This window comes from Geotrypetes seraphini, chromosome 2, assembly GCF_902459505.1.
Source record: "Geotrypetes seraphini chromosome 2, aGeoSer1.1, whole genome shotgun sequence".
Taxonomy (NCBI): domain Eukaryota; kingdom Metazoa; phylum Chordata; class Amphibia; order Gymnophiona; family Dermophiidae; genus Geotrypetes; species Geotrypetes seraphini.
The window spans coordinates 393,216,794-393,237,309 of NC_047085.1; the positions used below are offsets into that span (position 1 = coordinate 393,216,794).

At 41.1% G+C, this 20,516-nt stretch overlaps 1 protein-coding gene across 7 annotated transcripts in view; it reads left to right on the forward strand.

Annotated features, from left to right (window-relative positions):
* The window catches only part of OSBPL3 (oxysterol binding protein like 3), a 308,853-nt gene extending 292,727 nt beyond the window's left edge, over nucleotides 1–16,126 (forward strand). For all 7 annotated transcript variants that reach the window (XM_033930823.1, XM_033930817.1, XM_033930820.1 and 4 more), the window contains 2 exons: nucleotides 14,523–14,645; nucleotides 15,368–16,126. In XM_033930823.1, the coding sequence (XP_033786714.1) occupies nucleotides 14,523–14,645; nucleotides 15,368–15,464 (220 nt within the window). In that variant the 3' untranslated portion in view covers nucleotides 15,465–16,126. The remainder of the gene's footprint in view (nucleotides 1–14,522; nucleotides 14,646–15,367) is intronic.
* The last annotated feature ends 4,390 nt before the right edge of the window (nucleotides 16,127–20,516 follow it).

Genomic DNA, 20,516 nt, shown 5'->3' on the forward strand with positions numbered 1-20,516 from the left:
TCCCCCACACCCCCCCATCGTACATTACGTTCATCTAATCAAAACCTGCTATCCATTCCCTCTTTAAGACACATTAATACTATGCGCACTAATATTTTTTCTGTTACGGACCCTACCATCTGAAACTCAATACCAAATTATATAAGAGAAATCTCATCACTTAATAAATTTAAAAGTAACTTGAAGGCCTTTCTTTTTAAAGACGCATTTGGAGTATAACAGTCCTTCTAAGGACTGCAATGGAAATTTGTTCCTTGCCATTTTTTAATCATTTTAACCTATTTTACAAAGTACCAGACTATTTATTTTTTGTTCCCCTCCCTTTTGTTTTGATCCTTCTCCCTCTCTTTTTCATTATACAAATGTATTTCTACCCTTTTCCATTTTGTATTGGTATGTTAATGTTTGTCTGTGCGTTTGATCGTCTGTAATAATAATTGTAATTTGTTTTTAACTTATGCCCTCTTTATTCTTTGTTTTTATATTATGTAAAACCGCTTTGAATTTTGCTAAGGCGGTATATCAAATTTTTAAATAAACCTGAAACCTGAGGGAGCACAAACTTTGGACAAAGGAGGGAGGGAGCATGAACTTGGAGCATGAACTTGGAACACAGAATGGAGGGAGGGAGGTGAGCATGAACTTGGACATAGGATGGAAGAATGGAGGAAGTAAGGGAAAGAGATACTGAGCTGGAAATAGAACGGGAGACTTGTTGGACATGGGTATCTGAGTGAGAGGGAAAGAGATGGAGTGAGGAGAGCATGAAATTGGGACATAGGATGGAAGGAGTGAGGTAAAGATGCTGAGGTGGAGGAAGGAATAGAAGGGGAGAATTGGACAGGATGTCCGAGTGAGAGGGAAAGAGAGATGGCGTACATGGGGAAATGAAGAAAGAAGAGAATTGTTGGACATAGGGAAGTAAAGATAAATATTGAACAAGGTTGGGAGAGGCATGAAGTACAGATTAGAAATGGTGGATGTAGTGGTGGAGAGGGAACAGTGGGGCGGATGTAGAATGAAAGTAAGTAAGTACTGGGATGAATCTAAATACCATATTAGAACTCCTTATTTGGTAATTAGGCCCCTTCCAGTGTATCCCAGGATGCACCGAGCAGGGGCGGGGAGCAGTCAGTATGAAGCAGGTGGGTCCAAAGGCAAGAAGGAGTAGGCATCCTTCCTGTCTGCTTCGGAAGGTATGTGGAGGGGTCTTGGGCAGGAGGTTAACAATTGTCATTGCCACTTCAATGAAACTTCATTCAGTACAGTTATCCAAATGTGTTAAAGAAACAAATTAATAAAATAGACCATTCAATATCCTAACTGAGGACCATCTTTGCCATAGTCCACAAAAAATAAATGCATATTTGTTCTGGTTGTAATATACTTCTACAGTAGGGCTGCCCAAGTCCAGTCCTCAAGATCTATTGGCAGGCAAGATTTTTAGGATATCCACAATGAACATGCATGAGAGAGAGATTTTCATATCGAGAAGGCAGTGCAGGCAAATCTCTCTTATCCATATTCATTGTGGATATCCTGAAAACCTGGCCTGCCAGTAGATTTCGAGGACCGGACTTGGGCAGCCCTGTTCTACAGTATTGCCTCCTGTGATGAGGGTTCAACACCATGATGACAGATTTCAATTGACCTTTCTCAAGACAGAGGACAATGATTGGAGCTTCCTAATGATTAACTAAAGAACTTTTTTTTATGTTCCATTAAGGCAGGGGTAGGCAACAGCGGTCCTTGAGGGCCACAATCTGGGTTTTCAAGATTTCCACAATAAATATGCTTGTACTGCTTTCATTGTATACAAAATGTTCCCATGCATATTCATTGTAGAAATCTTCAAACCTGACTGGATTGTGGTCCTTGAGGACCGTAGTTGCCCACGCTTGCATTAAGGGCATGCAGAGCATCCTTGCTGTTTTACCTATGTAGATTAAAAAAAAAAAAAAAAACATGGGCACACGATGGCATAAATTACTGCCAGTCTTATATGAGAACACTAAAATTTAATGTAAATGGGTTTATGCCCCAGAAAACTAGAAGATATTCAGTGATAACAATGGGGCAAATTTAACACTATTGACATGGTGCTTAGCCATGTTTAGTTATTTCACTGGTCCATCAAGTTTTATCCCTATGTTATGCAAAAAATTTTCAATAAAAAAATACTGAACTTAAAAAAAAAAACTAATGGACCAAATGATCTTTGAAATTATTGCCTAACTTATAAGCAACCATACCACCCTCTTGAAAAATTGGATTAAACTGAAGATTGTGTCAGTGTCTCTGAATCAAACATTGAACTATATTGCTAATAGTGTGAAAAAGGCATAAAACAGTAATGAGCAACCAGCAGCAGCGTCAGGTAAATGTTGAGCCAAGTTCAAAATCATTCAGTTACTTTGTTCGCCCTGACTCGAAATGAGCTGCCTGCTTTTTATATACTGTGCCTTAATGGAAACATGAAAGTTCTTTAGTTAATCATTCAGAAGCTCCAATCATTGTCCACTGCCTTAAGAAAGGTCAATTACAATCTATCATCGTTGAGCTGAACCCTCATCACAGGAGGTAATGCTGTAATATACTCCTACAACAAGGACAAAAACTGTTGCACGGAATGTGTTCATTTGTAGAGATGGGAAAGAACTTGACGTATTGTTCTGAAAACGCGAGAAGCATTCTTTGTTTTGTTCAGTATGAGGCCAGCGTAATATTCTGTAGAAGACTTTTTACACAGATTAATTTAGCTTCTGTTCACAATTTCCATCGCTATTACAGCCACCTAGTGTTAAACTATTTTGCATGCAAGTAAACTGCGCAAGTACTCATGCTGACAACAGCACCCAGCCCATTTAAATCTTATGATAATGAAAGTATTATCTTCTAAACCCAGAAGAACGGCACGAGAGACTTAAATGCCAAGGGCACAGTTTTTCTTCCGCCGAGCCTTTAACACAGGGGTGTCCAATGTCGGTCCTCGAGGGCCGCAATCCAGTCGGGTTTTCAGGATTTCCCCAATGAATATGCATTGAAAGCAGTGCATGCACATAGATCTCATGCATATTCATTGGGGAAATCCTGAAAACCCGACTGGATTGCGGCCCTCGAGGACCGACATTGGACACCCCTGCTTTAACATCAGGTCTTGAGGTGGAGTAAAACGTTAGCTTGTTCTTGACATTAAATATATTTCCTGTCTGTTTCTTCTGTAAGCACGAAGGACCTGCTACTTGTGTTGTTCATGGATGAAGTAAACAAAGCAGCAGACAAGATGCTGAGGGGGAGATGTTGTAGGGAGAGAAGAAGGGAACCAAATTTCCATGGAAACGGCCAAAAACCCCACAAAGTAGTGTCCCAGCAGTGCTTCAATCGGGGAGATGAAGGAAACTTTAAATTTAAATAAGTCTTTATTGATGCAAATCAAGCTGACTTAATTAACACAGTCTGTGTTTCGGCTCTACTGAGCCTACATCAGGGGCTGTGTAATCAACAAATATAAAAAATACCAAATAAACACACAAGAATTATATTTAAAAAATGCCATATTACATATAAAAACTAAACATTAATGTGAGGAGGAATAAAGATGTAAAAGAATAGGTATATAAACAAATATGTATTTCACAAATGAGATCATATGAGCAAAACAGTGAAGAAATCATGCAAAAAAAATGTGTGTGTAAAAGTCAAGACCTTATAGTTTATGAACAAAGTGGAAAATAAATTGGAGAATTAAAACAAAGAGAGGAAGGGCTGTGGTTCACTGACTGAGCTGCTGTCTCATAAAAACATCCATTTCATATAAAACCTGCACAAACACGATCTTTAATTTAAAAAAAAAAAAAAAAAAGCTAATATGAAAAAAGATTTGTTAACGCAATAAAATCCAATAAAACTATTGCTCTGACGAACAAATATATTAAAGTGGTCAATGGTTATCAACCTTAAAAACTAAAAAAAAATCTTAATAAATATGTATATTTCCTTGAGACTCCACTTTCTGTGTTTTTATGAATAGTGTTAAACCACTGAACTGCAGTCAATCAAATTATATAAGTTATATTGATATTGATGTACATGTGTGAATGCAACTCTGAATGCTGATCAGCTTATTGTGGGGCATAAAATACAACTGTTATTGGCACACATTATTTGCTTGTAGCTGATTTGCATACTGTTTGATCACTTGCTTTGGTAAACTGTATACTGAGCTTTAGCACACAGCTTTAATGCATGGCTTTCTGTATCGAGGCCTATATTTGGCATTTTGTAAGAACTGGACAACAAATCCCATTCATTGATGGGTTGAGTACCTGGAGGCATATACAGTATGTCAAAGGTTAGGCAACACAAAAGGAGCATCTGTCACTGAGCTTGTGCAAAGCCAAACTTTCTGAAGGAAAGTCGAGCAGAAATGAATGGTTTAGTTATCTGCCAAATATGAACAGGTGTAAAAGGAGAGAAGAGAGGCACTGGAGTGTAACTAATTGGCAAGTCAATGTGGTCTGAACTGTAAGGAAACAAAAACAAAAGTGTTTACACATTGGACATTTCGTGTTGATCCTGGCAACCTTTTAGACGAGGTTGTTTGATAGTTTGCAACAGAAAGGGAGTGCAAGGCATTGTGGGTCACAAGAGGAAAAGGCAAAAAGATCACTCTTTTTGAAAGGATATCCAATTCAGTTAATCAATTCATCAACTAATTTAGGAGGATTGCAGTCATTGATGGGGAAATGTTTCCTGTGCAGAATATCACATGAAAACATTTTGTTCTTTTCTAATCTGCTATGTAACGGGTTTCAATCATAAAAAGCTGTTTGTGGCTGTACACTGGAAAGAATCAGCAAGGCAAGACTTTCTTTAGCAACATATTTGGCCTTTAATCATGTAACTCTTCATGTACTTAATTTAACTTTGGCAGATACTACCAGGGTTGTGATTCGCATCCACATCACAGTTTGGCCTGATGAGTACTATCAGATTTCATTCAAGAGTCCTACGTGGTCACAGAAGGCTGGCCGTGTTTGGTGCAATATGGTTTTAGTTAAAGTTTGCTGCACTGAGAGAGGTGTCTGTCATTTTCTAATCTGTACAGGCAGTCCCCGCCTGACTTATGTCAAACTTGTACTTATGAGCTGGGGTTCTGCCTCTCTCTTCCTGTGTCAATGCACCCCTTCTTCCTTCCATTCTGTTCAAACACGACTCTCCTCCTCCCTTCAGTGTCCCAATGCACCCCTCATTTCTTTCCCTCTGTTCTGTGTCCTAAATTCATGCCTCCCGTGGGCGTTTACCTCCTCTGGCTGTCTCTCTCCTCCCAGTAGCACTTCTCTTCCCTCACGTCAGAGTGAAGGCTTCTGGGTCGGCCACGAGCCTCATGCTGGAACCAGCAGCCATGGCTTCACAAAGAAGTGCCACTGAGAGGAGAGATCCAGCCAGAGGAGATAAACACCTGCAGGAGGCATAAATTTGGGATGCAGAATGGAGGGAAAGATGATGAGGGGTGCGTTGGGACACGTAAGGGAGGAGGAGGGTCGCGTTTGGACAGGAAGGGAGAGGCATGGTCGCGTTAGGACACAGAAAGAAGGGGAGGGAGCACATACTTCAGACAAAGGATGGAAGGAGAAAGGGGAGCATGAACTTGGGAGATAGGATGGAACAATGGAGGGAGTGAGGGAAAGATACTGAGATGGGGGTGCAAATAGAAGAGAATTGTTGGGCATGGGAGAGTGAGAGGGAAAGAGAGACAGTGCACATAAGGAAATGAAGAAAGAGACGAATTGTTGGGCATATGGAGGGAGAAAAATATTGAACATGGTGGTGGGAGAGGCGTGAGGTACAGATGCATAGGGAAGAGAGAGATGAGAGGGAGAAATGTTGGATGTGGTGGTGGAGAGGGAACAGTGGGATGGATGAATAACAAAAGTAAGTGTAAACCTATCTTTTCTTTCTATTCCAACTATAGCACTTTGTTATGAGGACTGTTTCTTTAATCATTAATGTTTTTATAGACTGTTCTATACAAGATCTGAATTACATACAAATTAAACTTAAAATCGATTTTAAAAAATGGAACTCGTTCTTAACCAGGGGTCTGTCTGTATTGTGAAGTTTATCAGTAAAGGCGTAAGCCTATCATATTTCTTCAGTCTAAAGATTATCCAGGCTTCAAGATTTTGTAAAAATGTAGGTTTCTTCAACAAACTTACCAAAATTCCCAAATAAAGCAGGGTTGGGGTGCCGGCAGGCATTCTGGGGGGGGGGGGGGGCTGGGGTGCCAGCAGGAGGGTTTGGGTTTCCTTCTGATATTTGAGGAGGGGGGTTGCACCTTCGGCAGGAGAGATTGGGCTTCTCTCCTGCTGGTATTGGGGTTTGGGGGGATGGGAGATGCCGGCAGAAGAGATGCGATCGCAGCAGGAGAGATTAGGCATCTCTCCTGCCGCGATTGGGGGGGAGGGGAGATTCTGTAACCGGTGTTGTTTTTGATAGACGCTGGTTACAGAATCCAGCTTTTAGGCAAAGGACTGGCCCCTCCTTCACCTAAAAGGTCTGGGTTTGGGTGTTTGGGACTTGGGCGATTTTTTGATTGGGAATGTGTTTTAATTTGACATTGTGGTGGTCTGGGCGATTAAACTGCTGAACATAGAGGTAGGCCATTCTAAAAAAAAACCCTCATTTTGGATGTTTTTTTTTTTTGAGAATGGACATTTCCCTTGCTGCTACTTTCAGCGTTTAGGGGCTTAGGCCAAAAGGGAATTTAGACGTGGTTTGTTTTGTTTTGTTTAAATTATGCCTCTCCACGGAAACAAGATAGAAAGAAGATTGACTCTTTTGAGATTTGGTGCTGGAGAAGGATTTTATGTATGCTGTGGCCTGCCAGAAGAACGAACAAACCAATTCTAGAAGAGATCAAACTGGCTAAGTCACTTGGAAGCCCAAATAATGAAGTTACCACTGTCTTATTTTGGTCACACTATCAGAAAAAAAGATACGGTAATTGGAAAAGGACATTATATTTGGGAAGATCAAAGGAACCAGGCAAAGAGGGCGACCTCAGGACAGGATTAATTTGTCGAGGGCCCCTAGGCACACAAGTACTCTGGGCCCTCTGCCCCGCCCCCATGTATTTACCCATTTTCTTCTTCTTTATTTCCACTTTATTTCTTTTATTTTAAAATTCAAAACAAACAACAAAGATTACCATACCAGTGCCAGTGTACAGTTTTTCTCCTATGTAACCTCCAAACATCTCTGAACAAATCCCCCCTTCCTTCTTAGAGGAAGAGATCTTCAGCTGGCAGGGCTTTGGAAAGCCCACCAATTTATATTTTGCATATGGGTAGGAGGCATGGGGCATGGCGGTAAGAAAATTTAGTGCCCTTCATTTTATTGGCCTAATACATTTCGCACTTAGCTTTCAGAGGTTAAAACCTCTTTCTTCAGATCAGTAAACTATACTGCTATTACAGTATTCTTTCCTGACCTGAGGAAAGGAGTTAAGGTCTCTGAATTAGTAAAAAATGTATTAAAATTAGTTCAATAAACAGTATCATCTTATTTCCATTAATAAACGATTATCAATACAGCTGCAATAATACCTTATCCTAAAGCAAAAATAAATAAATAAAACAGAAATTTTTTCTACCATTGTTGTCTGGTTTCTGCTTTCCTCATCTTCTCATCATTCTCTTCCTTCCATCCACTGTCTGCCCTCTCTCTGCCTCTTCCATTTGGCATCTGCCTTCTGTCTATGCCTCTTCCAGAAATTGTCTGCCTCTTCCTTCCATCTCTTTCTCCCTCCCCCCCCCCATTAGTGTGCCATCCATCTTCTTCCCTTTCCTCCTCCAATGGTCTGGCATCTCTCTCCTCTCCTTCCCTTCCCTCTCTCACACCCCTGTGGTCTGGCATTTCACGTTCTCTTCTCTCTTCCCCCCACTTCCATCAGCATCTGCCCCCTTTCTTTCCCTCCAACCCAGTTGCATCCAGTATCCTTCCCCCTTATGTCTCTCTCCCCTTTCCTTGCACACCAATTCCATCAGCATCTGCCCCCTTTCTCTCCCTCCACCACCCTTTCATACCACCCTACCCCCTTTCTCTTCCTCCACCACCCTTCCATACCATCCTTCTCACAACCCTTCCATACCACCCTGCCCCCTTTCTCTCCCTCCACCACTCTTCCATGCTCCTTTCTCTCTCCCCCTCCAAACATTGCAGCTGACAGCTCTGCCCTCTGAGCTCCTTTGCAAAAGGCAGCCCGAAAGCAGAATTAGAACAGCTGATGGCAACGGGTTACCCCTCCTCCCCCGCATCAATGGTAATGGGCCCCACCCGCATCAATGGCAATGTGCCCCCCTCCCCCCTGCATCAACAGCAATGCGGCCGGATCTGTTACAGCAGGGGTGTCCAATGTCAGTCCTCGAGGGCCGCAATCCAGTCGGGTTTTCAGGATTTCCCCAATGAATATGCATGAGATCTATTAGCATACAATGAAAGCAGTGCATGCAAATAGACCTCATGTATATTCATTGGGGAAATCCTGAAAATCCGACTGGACTGCAGCCCTCGAGGACCGACATTGGACACCCCTGTGTTACAGGAAGGTCCCACGATGACTGCGTCTGCCAGTCCATCCCCCTCTGACGTCACTTCTTCCGGAGCAAGTAAGTGACGGAGGGGGATGTACCAGCAGACACAGTCATCGTGGGACCTTCCTGTAATAGAGCCAGACGCATTGCTATTGATAGGAGTGGGCCCGTTACCATTGATGCCAGGAGAGGGCCGTTGCTGTTTTAAAAAAAAAATGGCAAGGTGAGTTGTCCTCCTTCAGCGGGCCCCCTCACAGTCGGGCCCTACTGGACCTATTGATTAATCCGACCCTGGGCGACCTACAATCAGATGGCTGAACATGTTGAAAACAACCATGGGGATGACGCTGTAGGACCTTACCAGACTAGCACAAAACTGATCGCTTTGTAGATCTGTAATTCATCAAGTCGCTAGGACTCACGCACGAGTCAATGGTACCTAACTATGCAGTAGATACCTACTTGTTTGCAGTGGCATACCTAGCATATGTGACACCCGGGGCCCATCATTTTTTGACACCCCCCATCTATATGAAAAATATGATTTTTAATAACAATCCACATATCGCACAACAAGAGTGTACCTAGGAAAAGACAGCATCTTAAACACTGCAGTGAACACCAACACATACATTGTAAAACTAAACAAGTCAGATCCCGCACAGTCAATTGATCCTGTAGTCAATGCCAACTGAAAACTATGTTCTTTTCATACACACAGAACAAAGATACACCCTCGCCCAATATGGAATAATCGCAAACTAAAAATAGAAATATGTAGACAAAAGTTAAACTGAACTGCCAAGAAACCAGACTCTGCATACAATGCAACACTATAACACCACAAAAACAGTAACATGTCCTCTAATACTATGCAAAATATAAAGACAGTAGATGTAAATTTGAAAAAACTGATACATAACAATCACCACTTTACAAATTAACAAATAAAAATAAAACAAATAATGAGAAATAAGAAAATAGCATTTTATTGGACTAATCCCTGTAAGCTCGGTCCCCATCTCCACAAACCACCTGATTCCATCCACACAAGCCTTGAATTGTTTTATATTGAACTTATTATATTAAAGTATAAAAAGAAACAATATTCTGTACAATTGTCAATTTATAAATCAGCGTCTTCTCCCCACTCTCTCTTCCCCATTTCCCTTCAGTGTCCTTAGCCCACTCTCTCTCCACTTTCCTTCAGCGCATGCACATAAAAACAAGCAAGTAATTTTATATCATTTTCATTCTATTCATTCATAGAAATTAAAGTCTAAATAATGCCAGTCACATAACAAAACATGATTTTACAAAAATAATTCCCTGCACAGTCAAGCCTGCAAGGATTACTAGATGTCTTTCAGCAGCTCCTCTCCCTCCCTCCTACCTTTGTGGCCAAGTCAAAATGATCTACCAACAATAAAATTTTAAAAACACAAAGCACACTGTACGCAGAGAAAATGTTAATTATCTTTTATATTCCATGGGTTTTCAAAGAAGTCAAGGCAGATGACTTTATGCAATGTTACCTCTGTAACAACTATACAAAAATAGACAAATATACACCCTCCCTTTTTACTAAACCATGATAGTGGTTTTTAGCGCAGGGAGCTGCTCTGAATGCCCCACGCTGCTCTCGACGCTCATAGGCTCCCTGCACTAAAAACCGCAATTGCAATTTAGTAAAAGGGGGCCATAGTGCAAAATATAGTCAGCATATATAAATTCTCAAAACAGACACATTTTGATCACTAAATTGAAAATAAAATCATTTTTCCTACCTGTGTTTGGTAATTTCATCAGTCTCTGGTTGCACTTTATTCTTCTGACAGTGCATCCAATATTTCTTCCCTACTTTCAGCCTCCTGTATGCTTCCTCTCCTCCAGACCTCATTCCCTCCCCCGGTTTCTTTGTTTTATCCTGCCCCCTTCTTTCTTTCTCTCTCTATGCCCCCTTTTTTTCTGTATGTCTGCCTTTCTCTCTCTATCTGTGCCCCATTTCTTTCTTTCATCCTGCCCCCTTATTTCTTTCTCTTTCCATGCCCCCTTTCTTTCTCTGTCTCTTTCTCTCTCTCCGTGCCCATTTTTTTTTCTTTCTTTCTCCCTGCCCTCCCCATGCCATCGCCATTGGGAAACATGCTGCTGCCACCGCCGCCGGGGAAAGGCTGCCACTGGGAACAGGCCGGCGCCGAGTTCTCCCTCCCTGCTTTTCTTCCCCGTGGGGCCAACCAACTGTTACCGCCCGACGTCAATTCTAACGTCGGAAAGGACGTACCGGGCCAGCCAGGCAGCGATTGACTGGCCCAGAACGTCCTCTCCGACGTCAGAATTGATGTCGGGTGGTGAGAGTTGGTCGGCCCCGCGGGGAAGAAAAGCAGGGAGAACTCGGCGCCGGCTTTTTCCCGATGGCAGCGGCAGCAGCCTATTCCCCGGTGGGTGGCCAGTTGTGCACTAGGGACGGACCGCCCCCCCCCCCCGCGCCCCTCCCTTGGTACGCCACTGCTTGTCTGTAAAGTAGAATATAGGCACAGAAAGCCTTTCACTTAGATAAAGATATCTCTGCAGCTGTGTATCAAAGATGTCAGACTTTTTTTTTAAATAAACTAAGAATTAGCAACAATTTGCAGTCATTCTGCAGGACATGAGATATGAGGTCAGTTCCAGAGTAGACTGAAGAGGCAAAGCTATGGATAGGTCAAGCTGCTCTTTCCCATGTTGCATTCAGGCCCACAGTCAGCAGCAGGGTCACAAACCAATTAGAAGATACCTGGAGGCAATATCAGTGCCCACCCTTGTTAACTCCAGACCCCACCAAAAATTCTGCCTTGACTATGCCACTGGTAGTTAGTCTCTTGTATTAAAAAAAAAAAAAAAATTCAGGCCTCCTGCTCTTGCCATTTTTTTTAAACAGTTTTATCTCTCTGGTAGGGTGTGGTAATTATTAAAACCTTATGTTATACAAGTTCCTTTTGAAAGTACATTTTACTTCATTTACTTTCAGATATAGGTCTCCATCAGGTTATTTTGGACTGGTTCTCTAAATTTCTTTTGTCTCGTTCTCGTTCTTATGCTGTGAATATTGAAGGCAATATCTCAAATTCCTGGCGGCCTCCTTGTGGGGTTCCTCAGGGCTCTCCTCTTTCTCAAATTTTATTCAATCTCTATATGAACACACTGAATACTTTTAAGCTGTCAGCTTGGGAAACACAATTCACTTATGCAGATATCTTTATATTGATTGAGATCGACTCAGATATTACCAATCTAGTTTCCAAAGTAAACCATTGTATTTCCAAACTTCAAGCCTAGACTCTTTCTGTCCGGATGAAGCTTAATACAACCAAAACTAAACTTCTGTGGTTAGGTCCAAAATTGGACTGTCTTCCTCCTACTGTAGCTTTGGATTCTGGGGTCTCTTTGCAGATTGAGTTCTCTAAGATATTGGGAGACCTTTTTGATTCCTTTCTCACTTTTAAGGACCAAATAAATTCCCTGGTGAAGAAATGCTTTTTCAGCTTATGAATGCTGAGGAAGGCTAGACATCTTTTTCATCATCGACATTTTTCTGTCTTGGTCCAAACAATTAAACTATCTCGACTAAATTACAAAGATCTGTCTCCAAAGATTACAATTAATCCAGAATATTGCTGCAAAGCTGATCTTTGGAAAAAGCAAATTTGACCATGTGACCCCTTTGCTCCGGAGTCTCCATTGGCTCCCGGTTTATCCTAGAATTCAATTCAAATGTGCTTGCATCTCTTTCAAAATTTTACCTGGCATTTTTATTCCCCTCATTCCCTTATTATGGAATGCTTACAGATTTTCCTTTGCAAGAGCCAATCAACAATTCAAACTCTCCCTTCCTTCTAGAAAAGGAATTAAAGGAGTTAAGATTTCAGTCAATCTCTGGCTTTCAAATTTTCTCAACTTTGGAATGAACTCCCCTTAATTCTTAGGAGTCCCAGTTCGTTCCAGTCCTTCCGTAAATCTCTAAAAACTCCTATTCACCAAACATTTTGGAAAGTAATCTCTTTGAAACTTCGCTATTACCTTCTCTAGTTTTTATTTAATCATTGTAAATTTTTTTCATCTTCATCTAATTGCTGTACACCGAGTTGAGCTTTCTCAGAATTATGACCCAGTATATAAAGTTAAGCTTTAGTTTAGAAAGCGTAGATGGGGCAATTCTCAGCTCATGGCTTGCACCTTAAATTGATCATCGCTGAGAAGAGTGAATAGATCTCATGTACAATGACCACAGCAAATCCTTGCTCACTGTACCAGTCTCATTTTATTTGTAAGTATACTAGAGGGTCAGTATTTAAAGCTAGTTTTCCAGATAGCTGCACCTGCTACTGACTTGCCAAATCTCTCAGATTCAGCAGGAGCCTCCCACTTTTATGGGTCATCATCTGCATGCCTACTGGGAAGCCCAAGAATTCCCACTCAGCAGCCTCCTCTTCCATTGGCAGTTTGTCCCTGTCCCCACAGCAGTACAAAATCTCATTCATTTAAAAAGCGAATGATGTCTTTTATTGAAAATGATAAATCTAGTACAGTGGAGTTTGAGCTTTGGGGATGGGAACTTTGTCCTCGTGTCATTTTCTAATGTGTCAATAAGATGTCATCTACTATAAGCAGTACCAGGCTTGCAATAAGAGCTGGATGCTTGGTGGCAGGAGATGATGTATTAGGGCAATTACTGCTGCCTGAAGGGGAGGGGAGGCTGTTGGTGCCATGACAACTAAACTGAGGTCTGTCAGGAGGTGAAGCCAGGAGATGGAGTGAGTATGACTGGGGGCATATCTTTAAATTTCCTCCTTAAAGAACAGCCCCCCTCCCCTTGGCAGCTCTGCCACCACCTAGTAACTAGAGCTCATTGGACCCAGAGAATGGCATTCAGTAGTATCATCTGGATTATTTGGATTTCTGCCAGGAACTTGTGACCTGGATTAGCCACTGTTGGAAACAAGATCCAGGGTTAGATGGACCATTCTGACCCAGTATGGAGTCCAGTATATGCGCGCTTTCAACTCTCGGTTTACCTACATTGCTATCAAAACCTGAACAGCCTACCAACAAGCACAAGAAAATAATCTTGTTACCTGAAGTTCAGAAGAAAATTGAAAACACTTCTATATACCGCACACTGTCGGGATCACCCACGCAACAACAATCCGGATAATCCGTACTCCCTCTCCAAATTATTTCTGTAAATAACCCCGTTTACATAACCCTATGCCAAGTAATCTTAAAAGTTGTAGTGTATGTCTGGATTTAACGAATCTAATCAATTTTTATTTGCTTCTTGGGGTCGTTCTTTGTGTAATTTATCTTTTTTTTAAGTTTCCTGTAGTTAAAGGTTATAGTCAAACAAGATTTATAAACCGCCGATTATCTTATCAAGCAGCCTATTAGGATTCTGAGTTTGGGCCAGAAAGCTTTTATAAACGTATCTATTTTCTAAGTATTTGTAAATTATTGAAAAATATTGCAAATGCAATTTAATTGTAATTCACTGATTAATGCTCAGTTTTATTCTTGTGTACAAAGCAAGAAGAGAAACTGTGGACTCTATGGACCTTGGTCAGATGATTTATTAGAAATAGAATCCACTATTGATAACACTTTATTCCATACAAGCTGGGCAATACGGACCCGACATGGTCCGTGTTTCGACAAAAAAAGCCTTCCTCAAGAATCCATATGAAAGCACCGATGATAAAAGCAAGTATTGGATAAATGAAGAAAACTAAATTTCAAACAGCAAAATATTTGACACTGAATGCAGGTTGTGTCTAGTGTACAACCTGCATTCAGTGTCAAATATTTTGTTTCATTGTGGTGGAGAAAAAGCAGTTGAGCTATTGTTTTCTTTTTATTATTTATTACTTTTTGTTTTGTTTCCAAATGATGCCGTAGGTTACTAGAGGAGGGGAATATTGAGGCAGCTGAAGCACAGAAACAGAGGATTGAGCAGTTGCAGAGAGACAGGCGGCGTATTCTGGAGGAAAACAAACTGGAGCATGAAGTGCGATTCTTCAGGTATGGCAAACAGCACAGCATACATGAACTCTCCCATCTGGGCACAAGCAAAATGCATCTGAACATTTTTCCGGTTATGTATCCATGTGCTTTTGTACAGTTCAGAAGTCTTAGGACTCGTAAGACTCCCTCTTTTTATGTATTATGTACCTTTGAGCATAGCGCTTTTGAGCATGGCGCTTTAGCTCCTTGTGGCTGCAGATCCCAGGTGAAAACAGGAGATCGATATTCAAAAACACTTAGGAGTCCGTTCTGTAAAGGGTACCAAAATGCAGTGCTGATAGGTGTTATAATTAATTCCTTTTTTTTGAGGTGGGGGGATTCAGGTATATCCATATTTACGTTTGTGTGTATCTGTATCTGCTTCTTTGAATTTGTTTGTTTCAGTAGCTTTTATTTTGAATTGTTTTTTAATTTTGGCTGCCTTTTAGATATTTTTTGAACCCCTGATACAGTCTTTAGTGCTGAAACATGGTCCGTATTGAGTCCTTCATAGTAATTGAACAGCATTTGTTTTAATAAAAAAACTTTTCAAATATATTACCCGCACATTGTATGATTTGTTTTGTTATGGTTGTCTCCACTATTTGGTTTTGGTTGTATTCCTTGTGGAGACTCATTCTTCTTTTTGTGTGATAAAAAAGTATTCTCCAGATGTAAGGGCCAGCAAGTGTTCTGACAGATCTATTTACTCTTTTTTTTTTTTTTTCACGCTATGACAGAAAATCCACTGATGATTCATGGGTGAGCACCGGAACATACTGGGAACAGAGAAAAGATCCTGGATTTTCCAAGTTGGACTGTCCTGTGCTGTGGTAGAGCACACAGATTTGGTGGCGTGTCTTTTTGAGAATCATGGGAACAGCAGAGCACATGCGTGCACACTTTTTACATTCAGACCACAGGTACAGTGCAGAGATACCAGGAAAGAATACTATATCGGCATACTACGGCATCACCCGTGTAACATTCAGACTTCTCTCTGGGTGCTAAATGCCAGGTCTCTATCAAAGATCTTCCAGGAATCTTCAACTGTACTCGCAACGGGGACCGCACACTGTGCAAAGAAGAGGAGGGAAACGCAGGAGGATGTGTGGTAGGCATGCACTGTTCTTGTGTGTTTCTTGTATGAACAGACTGCCTAATGTGGTAGGGTGCTATAAAGGATTTCTTTCCGTTTGTTAGGATGAGTACACTGCAAAATCCCTGGGTGGCAATGCCTCTCTGATTTAGCATGGTTACCCTAACTCATGAAAATTAAACTTTTATACTGCATTAGGTTTTCTCTACATAATGGTATATGTGTAACTCAGAATTTAAAAAAAAAGCGAGTAAGGATGTAATTTCTGTAGTAGATTCCTTTGCGATTCTCAATGTCACCCTGATGGTTTGTACAAAAATTGTTTTGTAGTTTATTTTAAAAATGTCAATATTAATGTCTACCAAAAAAAAAAAAAAGCTTTTAACGCTAATTTTCCAAAGTTAATTCATGTTTGAATTGAAGCTCTGCCTTACTAGTCGTGACATGCATCATTTCCATGGTTCACCTGTAGCAGGGATCGGTGATACCAGGAAACAAAGTCGATTTTACTGGACTATGACACGTGGGCTGAGATCTCTGCAAAAGCACAGAAACTAAGGAGATACAGGGCTCCTGCGTTGATTCCCAATTGTTGGCGTCATGCACGCATCCTGCTGCACAACCATGCAGGAGCAAAAAGAATTTAGTGACTCGAGCTACCAAACTTTCACTGCGTTGTTCCAGAACAAGGTCGCCGAAGAGGGACTTGATGCAAAATTTAGTTTCTCGAGTTCAGTTCTTGCTGGGGCCATTGGGGTGGCACATTTTTTTTTTGTACAAGATGGTTGTGAAAACCTGAATCATTTCTGCCTTGTAACCCATTACGGTCACCTCGCATGAAGTCCTGTTATAGAGGCAGAAAAAGAGGGACGGCTGTGAGTATGCAACTTTGAAAGGCATTTTTATAACAGGGCACATGCAGTTACGCACATCTTGCGCTCGTAAGTGCACAACACGTTATTCGATAATGGAGTCCATAAGTGCTATAATGTATGACTACAAGAGGGGTGTACATGGGGGAGGCATGGGTATGTTTCCAATTTATGCTTGCAACTTGTAGAATGCTATAAGTTATATGCATTGCATGGGGCACTTCAGCGCTCCCATTTATTCCTGTCATTGACCAAGCATAAATGGTTGCACTCAAATTTAGTTGCACCAATAAGAGTTTTTGCTGATATTCTATAACAGAATTGAGATGTCCAGATGCCATTATAGAGAGATGCTCTCTGTGCAGCTTTGGAGCACCTAAATAAAGGGGCCTTATCATAGATGCCCCCCATGTTTATCTTGTAAGTGCTAAGCAAGAGGGGAAGAAATTCTGCTGTTCCCGGTTGATACCTGCATCTTCAACCTGCTGTTGGCAGTGGAAGCTGTTCCTTGTGAATTTGCAGAAGTGGATGGATATTTCAATATGAATTTGACTTTGGAGAGCATGTTTCTCTAGTTGGTTCAGCGATATCTTTTTAAACTGGAGCAGGATCTTGAAACTGGTGAAGTGAATATCCCGAGCAGGCTTCTTCCCCCAGTGACTCTTGAGCTTTCACAGGACAAAGCACGCAGCACTTCTCATAGGAGACGTGGTGGAAGTTCTTAGTTACCTTTGTGAAATATTATTGAATATTCTCAGTATTTTCTACCTCCTTGTAGCCACTGTATTTTAGATTGTGTGCATTTCAGCATTTGCCTTAGAGTAAATTTGAATATCTTATTTTTCTCCAGCTCTTGCAGATGAGATGTTCAGAAAAACCCATAATTGTTTTGCACCAAAATTAGTGCCTGTCTTTCCCTTCCTTTGTTATATACAAAGTCTGTATAAAATGCAGCATGGATGACCAAAAAGGTAACCAAATTCCAAGGAGCAATGGAGCCAGTAAACTTCAGGTGTAAAGCTATAGATCAGGTAGGGTCTGGCATATAGCATTAGGAAGGGGCTCAGTGGCTCTGATCGTCTTTATCTGAATCCTTTGTTTCTTTATTTAATGCAGATGAATTGCAGTTTTAATATTTTAATATCATTGCACTTTAAAGTGATACTGAACCTTTGTTTATTATGTAATATTTTTAATAAAATAGCAAATGTTATTTAGCATAAATCCCAGCTACCCTAACTTTTCTAAGCTTTCAATTCTTGTATACATTAGTGGCCCCCAGCTCAGTCCTAGGGGATTCCCAAACTATAGTGGTTTTCATGGTATCCACGGTGAATATGCATGAGAGAGATTGGCATGCACTATCTTCCTTGTATGCAGATATCTCATGCATATTCATTGAAAATATCCTAAACATCTGACTGTGGGATAATCCCGTGGGATTGGTGGCCCCCATGTCTGAATAATGTATTAAAGCATTTCCTTATAGATCAGAGAGACAGAAGTCAAACCACATCAGGACCTTCTACCAAAGAAGCCAGTTTCCAAACAAAATTTGGGGACCAAGCTGTGATTTACATTTGTAAGTCTTAGGGTCCTTTTTACAAAACCGCAGTAGCGATGCTGCCTTGGTAAATGCACCGAAGCCCATTCAATTCCTATGGGCTTCGGTGCATTTACTATGGCAGCATCGCTACCAGGGCTTTGTAAAAGGGGCCCTTAAACTTTTAGTTTTCCTTACCACTTTGGTAGCAAGGTTGCCAACAAATGTCTCATGATGCTTAACACTCATACATTACTTGGGCTTTTGATTCGTTATGGTGCCTTTCTTTTATTGAACTAGGATGAGAATTATCCAGATGAGCTCTGTGTCAGAAAGCTTATAGGGCCGATCTTCAGATGGGTTGAACACTGCATGAATATTTCTGGCCAAAGACACATCTTGTCAGCAAGTGTTTGCTGAAAAATGCACAGCCAATGTAACAGTACTCTTTGAAAAAATATATATTTCCAAAGCTAGAAGTCCATATTAAAATACCAGCATACCTTTTTTTTTTTTTAATTGCAAAACTTGCTCCCTTCAAGAAATCAACCTGCAGGCTAAGAACTAGGCTGATGGTTTATGTTTTTTTTGTTTGGGTTGTTTGTTTTTTTAAATCTTTATTCATTTTTAAAACTTTCAACAAGTGTAACATAAGATACAATCATTTTATACTTTAACATCACTTAATATACCATCAAAGTTTAACTCACATCAAATATCCCTCCCCCCCTTATACCCAACAATTGTACTTAAGCATAATAAATCGTAAAGTATTCCCTCTCCCGTCCCCACCTTGGACCCTAGGCTTATGGTTTAATCTAAAGCAGTGGTTCTCAACCAAGTCCTGGGGAACACTACCCAGTCATGTTTTCATAATATCCACTATGAATATGCATGATGTGTATTTGCATGCTTAATACCTTCATTGTATGCTGATCTCTGTCATATACTGTTTAGTTCAAGGACCTTCCTTCCTTGGTTTAGGAGTCAGGCACTAATCTCAAACACTTTAAGAACATAAGAATAGCCTTACCAGGTCAGATCAGTGTTTCTTCTAGCCCAGTATCCCCTCCTCACAGTGGCCAATCCAGGTCACTAGTACCTTGTAAAAACCCAAGGAACAGCAACATTCCATGCTACCAATCCAGGGCAAGCAGTGGCTTCCCCCATGTCTGTCTCAATAACAGACTATGGACTTTTCTTCCAGGAAATTGTCCAAATCTTTATTAAAACCAGCTACAGTGAGGGACTTTGCCTTTTATAAGGGATCATAGGCAATCCACTGTTACCTTCTGGCTAACACTATTACTGTTAGTTTCCTGTGCACTCAGGGTGAGTCTCCTGTGCATTCAGGGCGATTTCCTAAGTTGCGTCCACTTCATTTTCTTTACATTCAATACCCTCTTTCTTTGGGTCAGAAACGGATCCTTGAGGCTTCTCTACTTCAAAAAAAGAAACATACCTGGTTACAGTTTGGGGAACTTGAAAAATAGCTCACTGTACATCCAAGCATTATGCAAATTAGCCTTCCTTGCTGCCCTCATGCTTTGGGCAGCCTCCTTTAGACAGAACTCTGGGTGTCTTTGTCCTGATATTGTCTTCCAAAAGAAATTACAAAATACATGGACAGCCATCAATCTACTAAGGACATTAAGTCTTAATCCTCACCTTGGAGAGGACAAAAACTCCATGTGACCGTACAGTCCTGTCCTGTCCTCTACTTTCAGCTTGTACTTGGTCCAGAAGTTCAAAACTCCATGCTTCAATCCATTAAAGGTAAGTACCTCTCCCAGTTTCCTTGTCTGTTCATCTTTTGAATGCTGCTATCAACCTGGCCATCCTTCCTCCTCAGTGCTTCCTAGGTCATGCTGTCTTGAAGGCTACAGGCACTTTTTCTTCCTTCCCCCTCTCCCCTATCTGCTTTCTGGGGAGAGCTTTGGAAGGGGCTTCAATGTATAACCCCTCTTTTCCTTAGAGGCCTGTTCCATCTGAGGGTTTAATTCCTTTCCCACCAAATTAGGATAAGTGTCCTCCTAATATGGGCCTAATTTCCTGTGGAGTTTTCAGGCATCCCTGCCATCACTTTGGCTCATTGTATCCACCACTTCGGTGCAAAGCCTTATGGGACCTATAGTTCTGCTCTCTTAAAGGAAAAACGCCTTTTTACAGCCTGACAGGTCATATACCTGTCACAGTATTAAGGATCTCTTTTGAAGCTTCATCTGGTTGGTGGCTCTCTGGACCAACTGTAAGAATTACTGCTCTCAGCTATATTTCATCAGATCCTCACTGTGTGTGGACACAGAATTAAACCATGAGAATTTACACCTACAAATGAGTCGGAGCTGGAAAGCAATCTCGTTTTGTGATGGTTT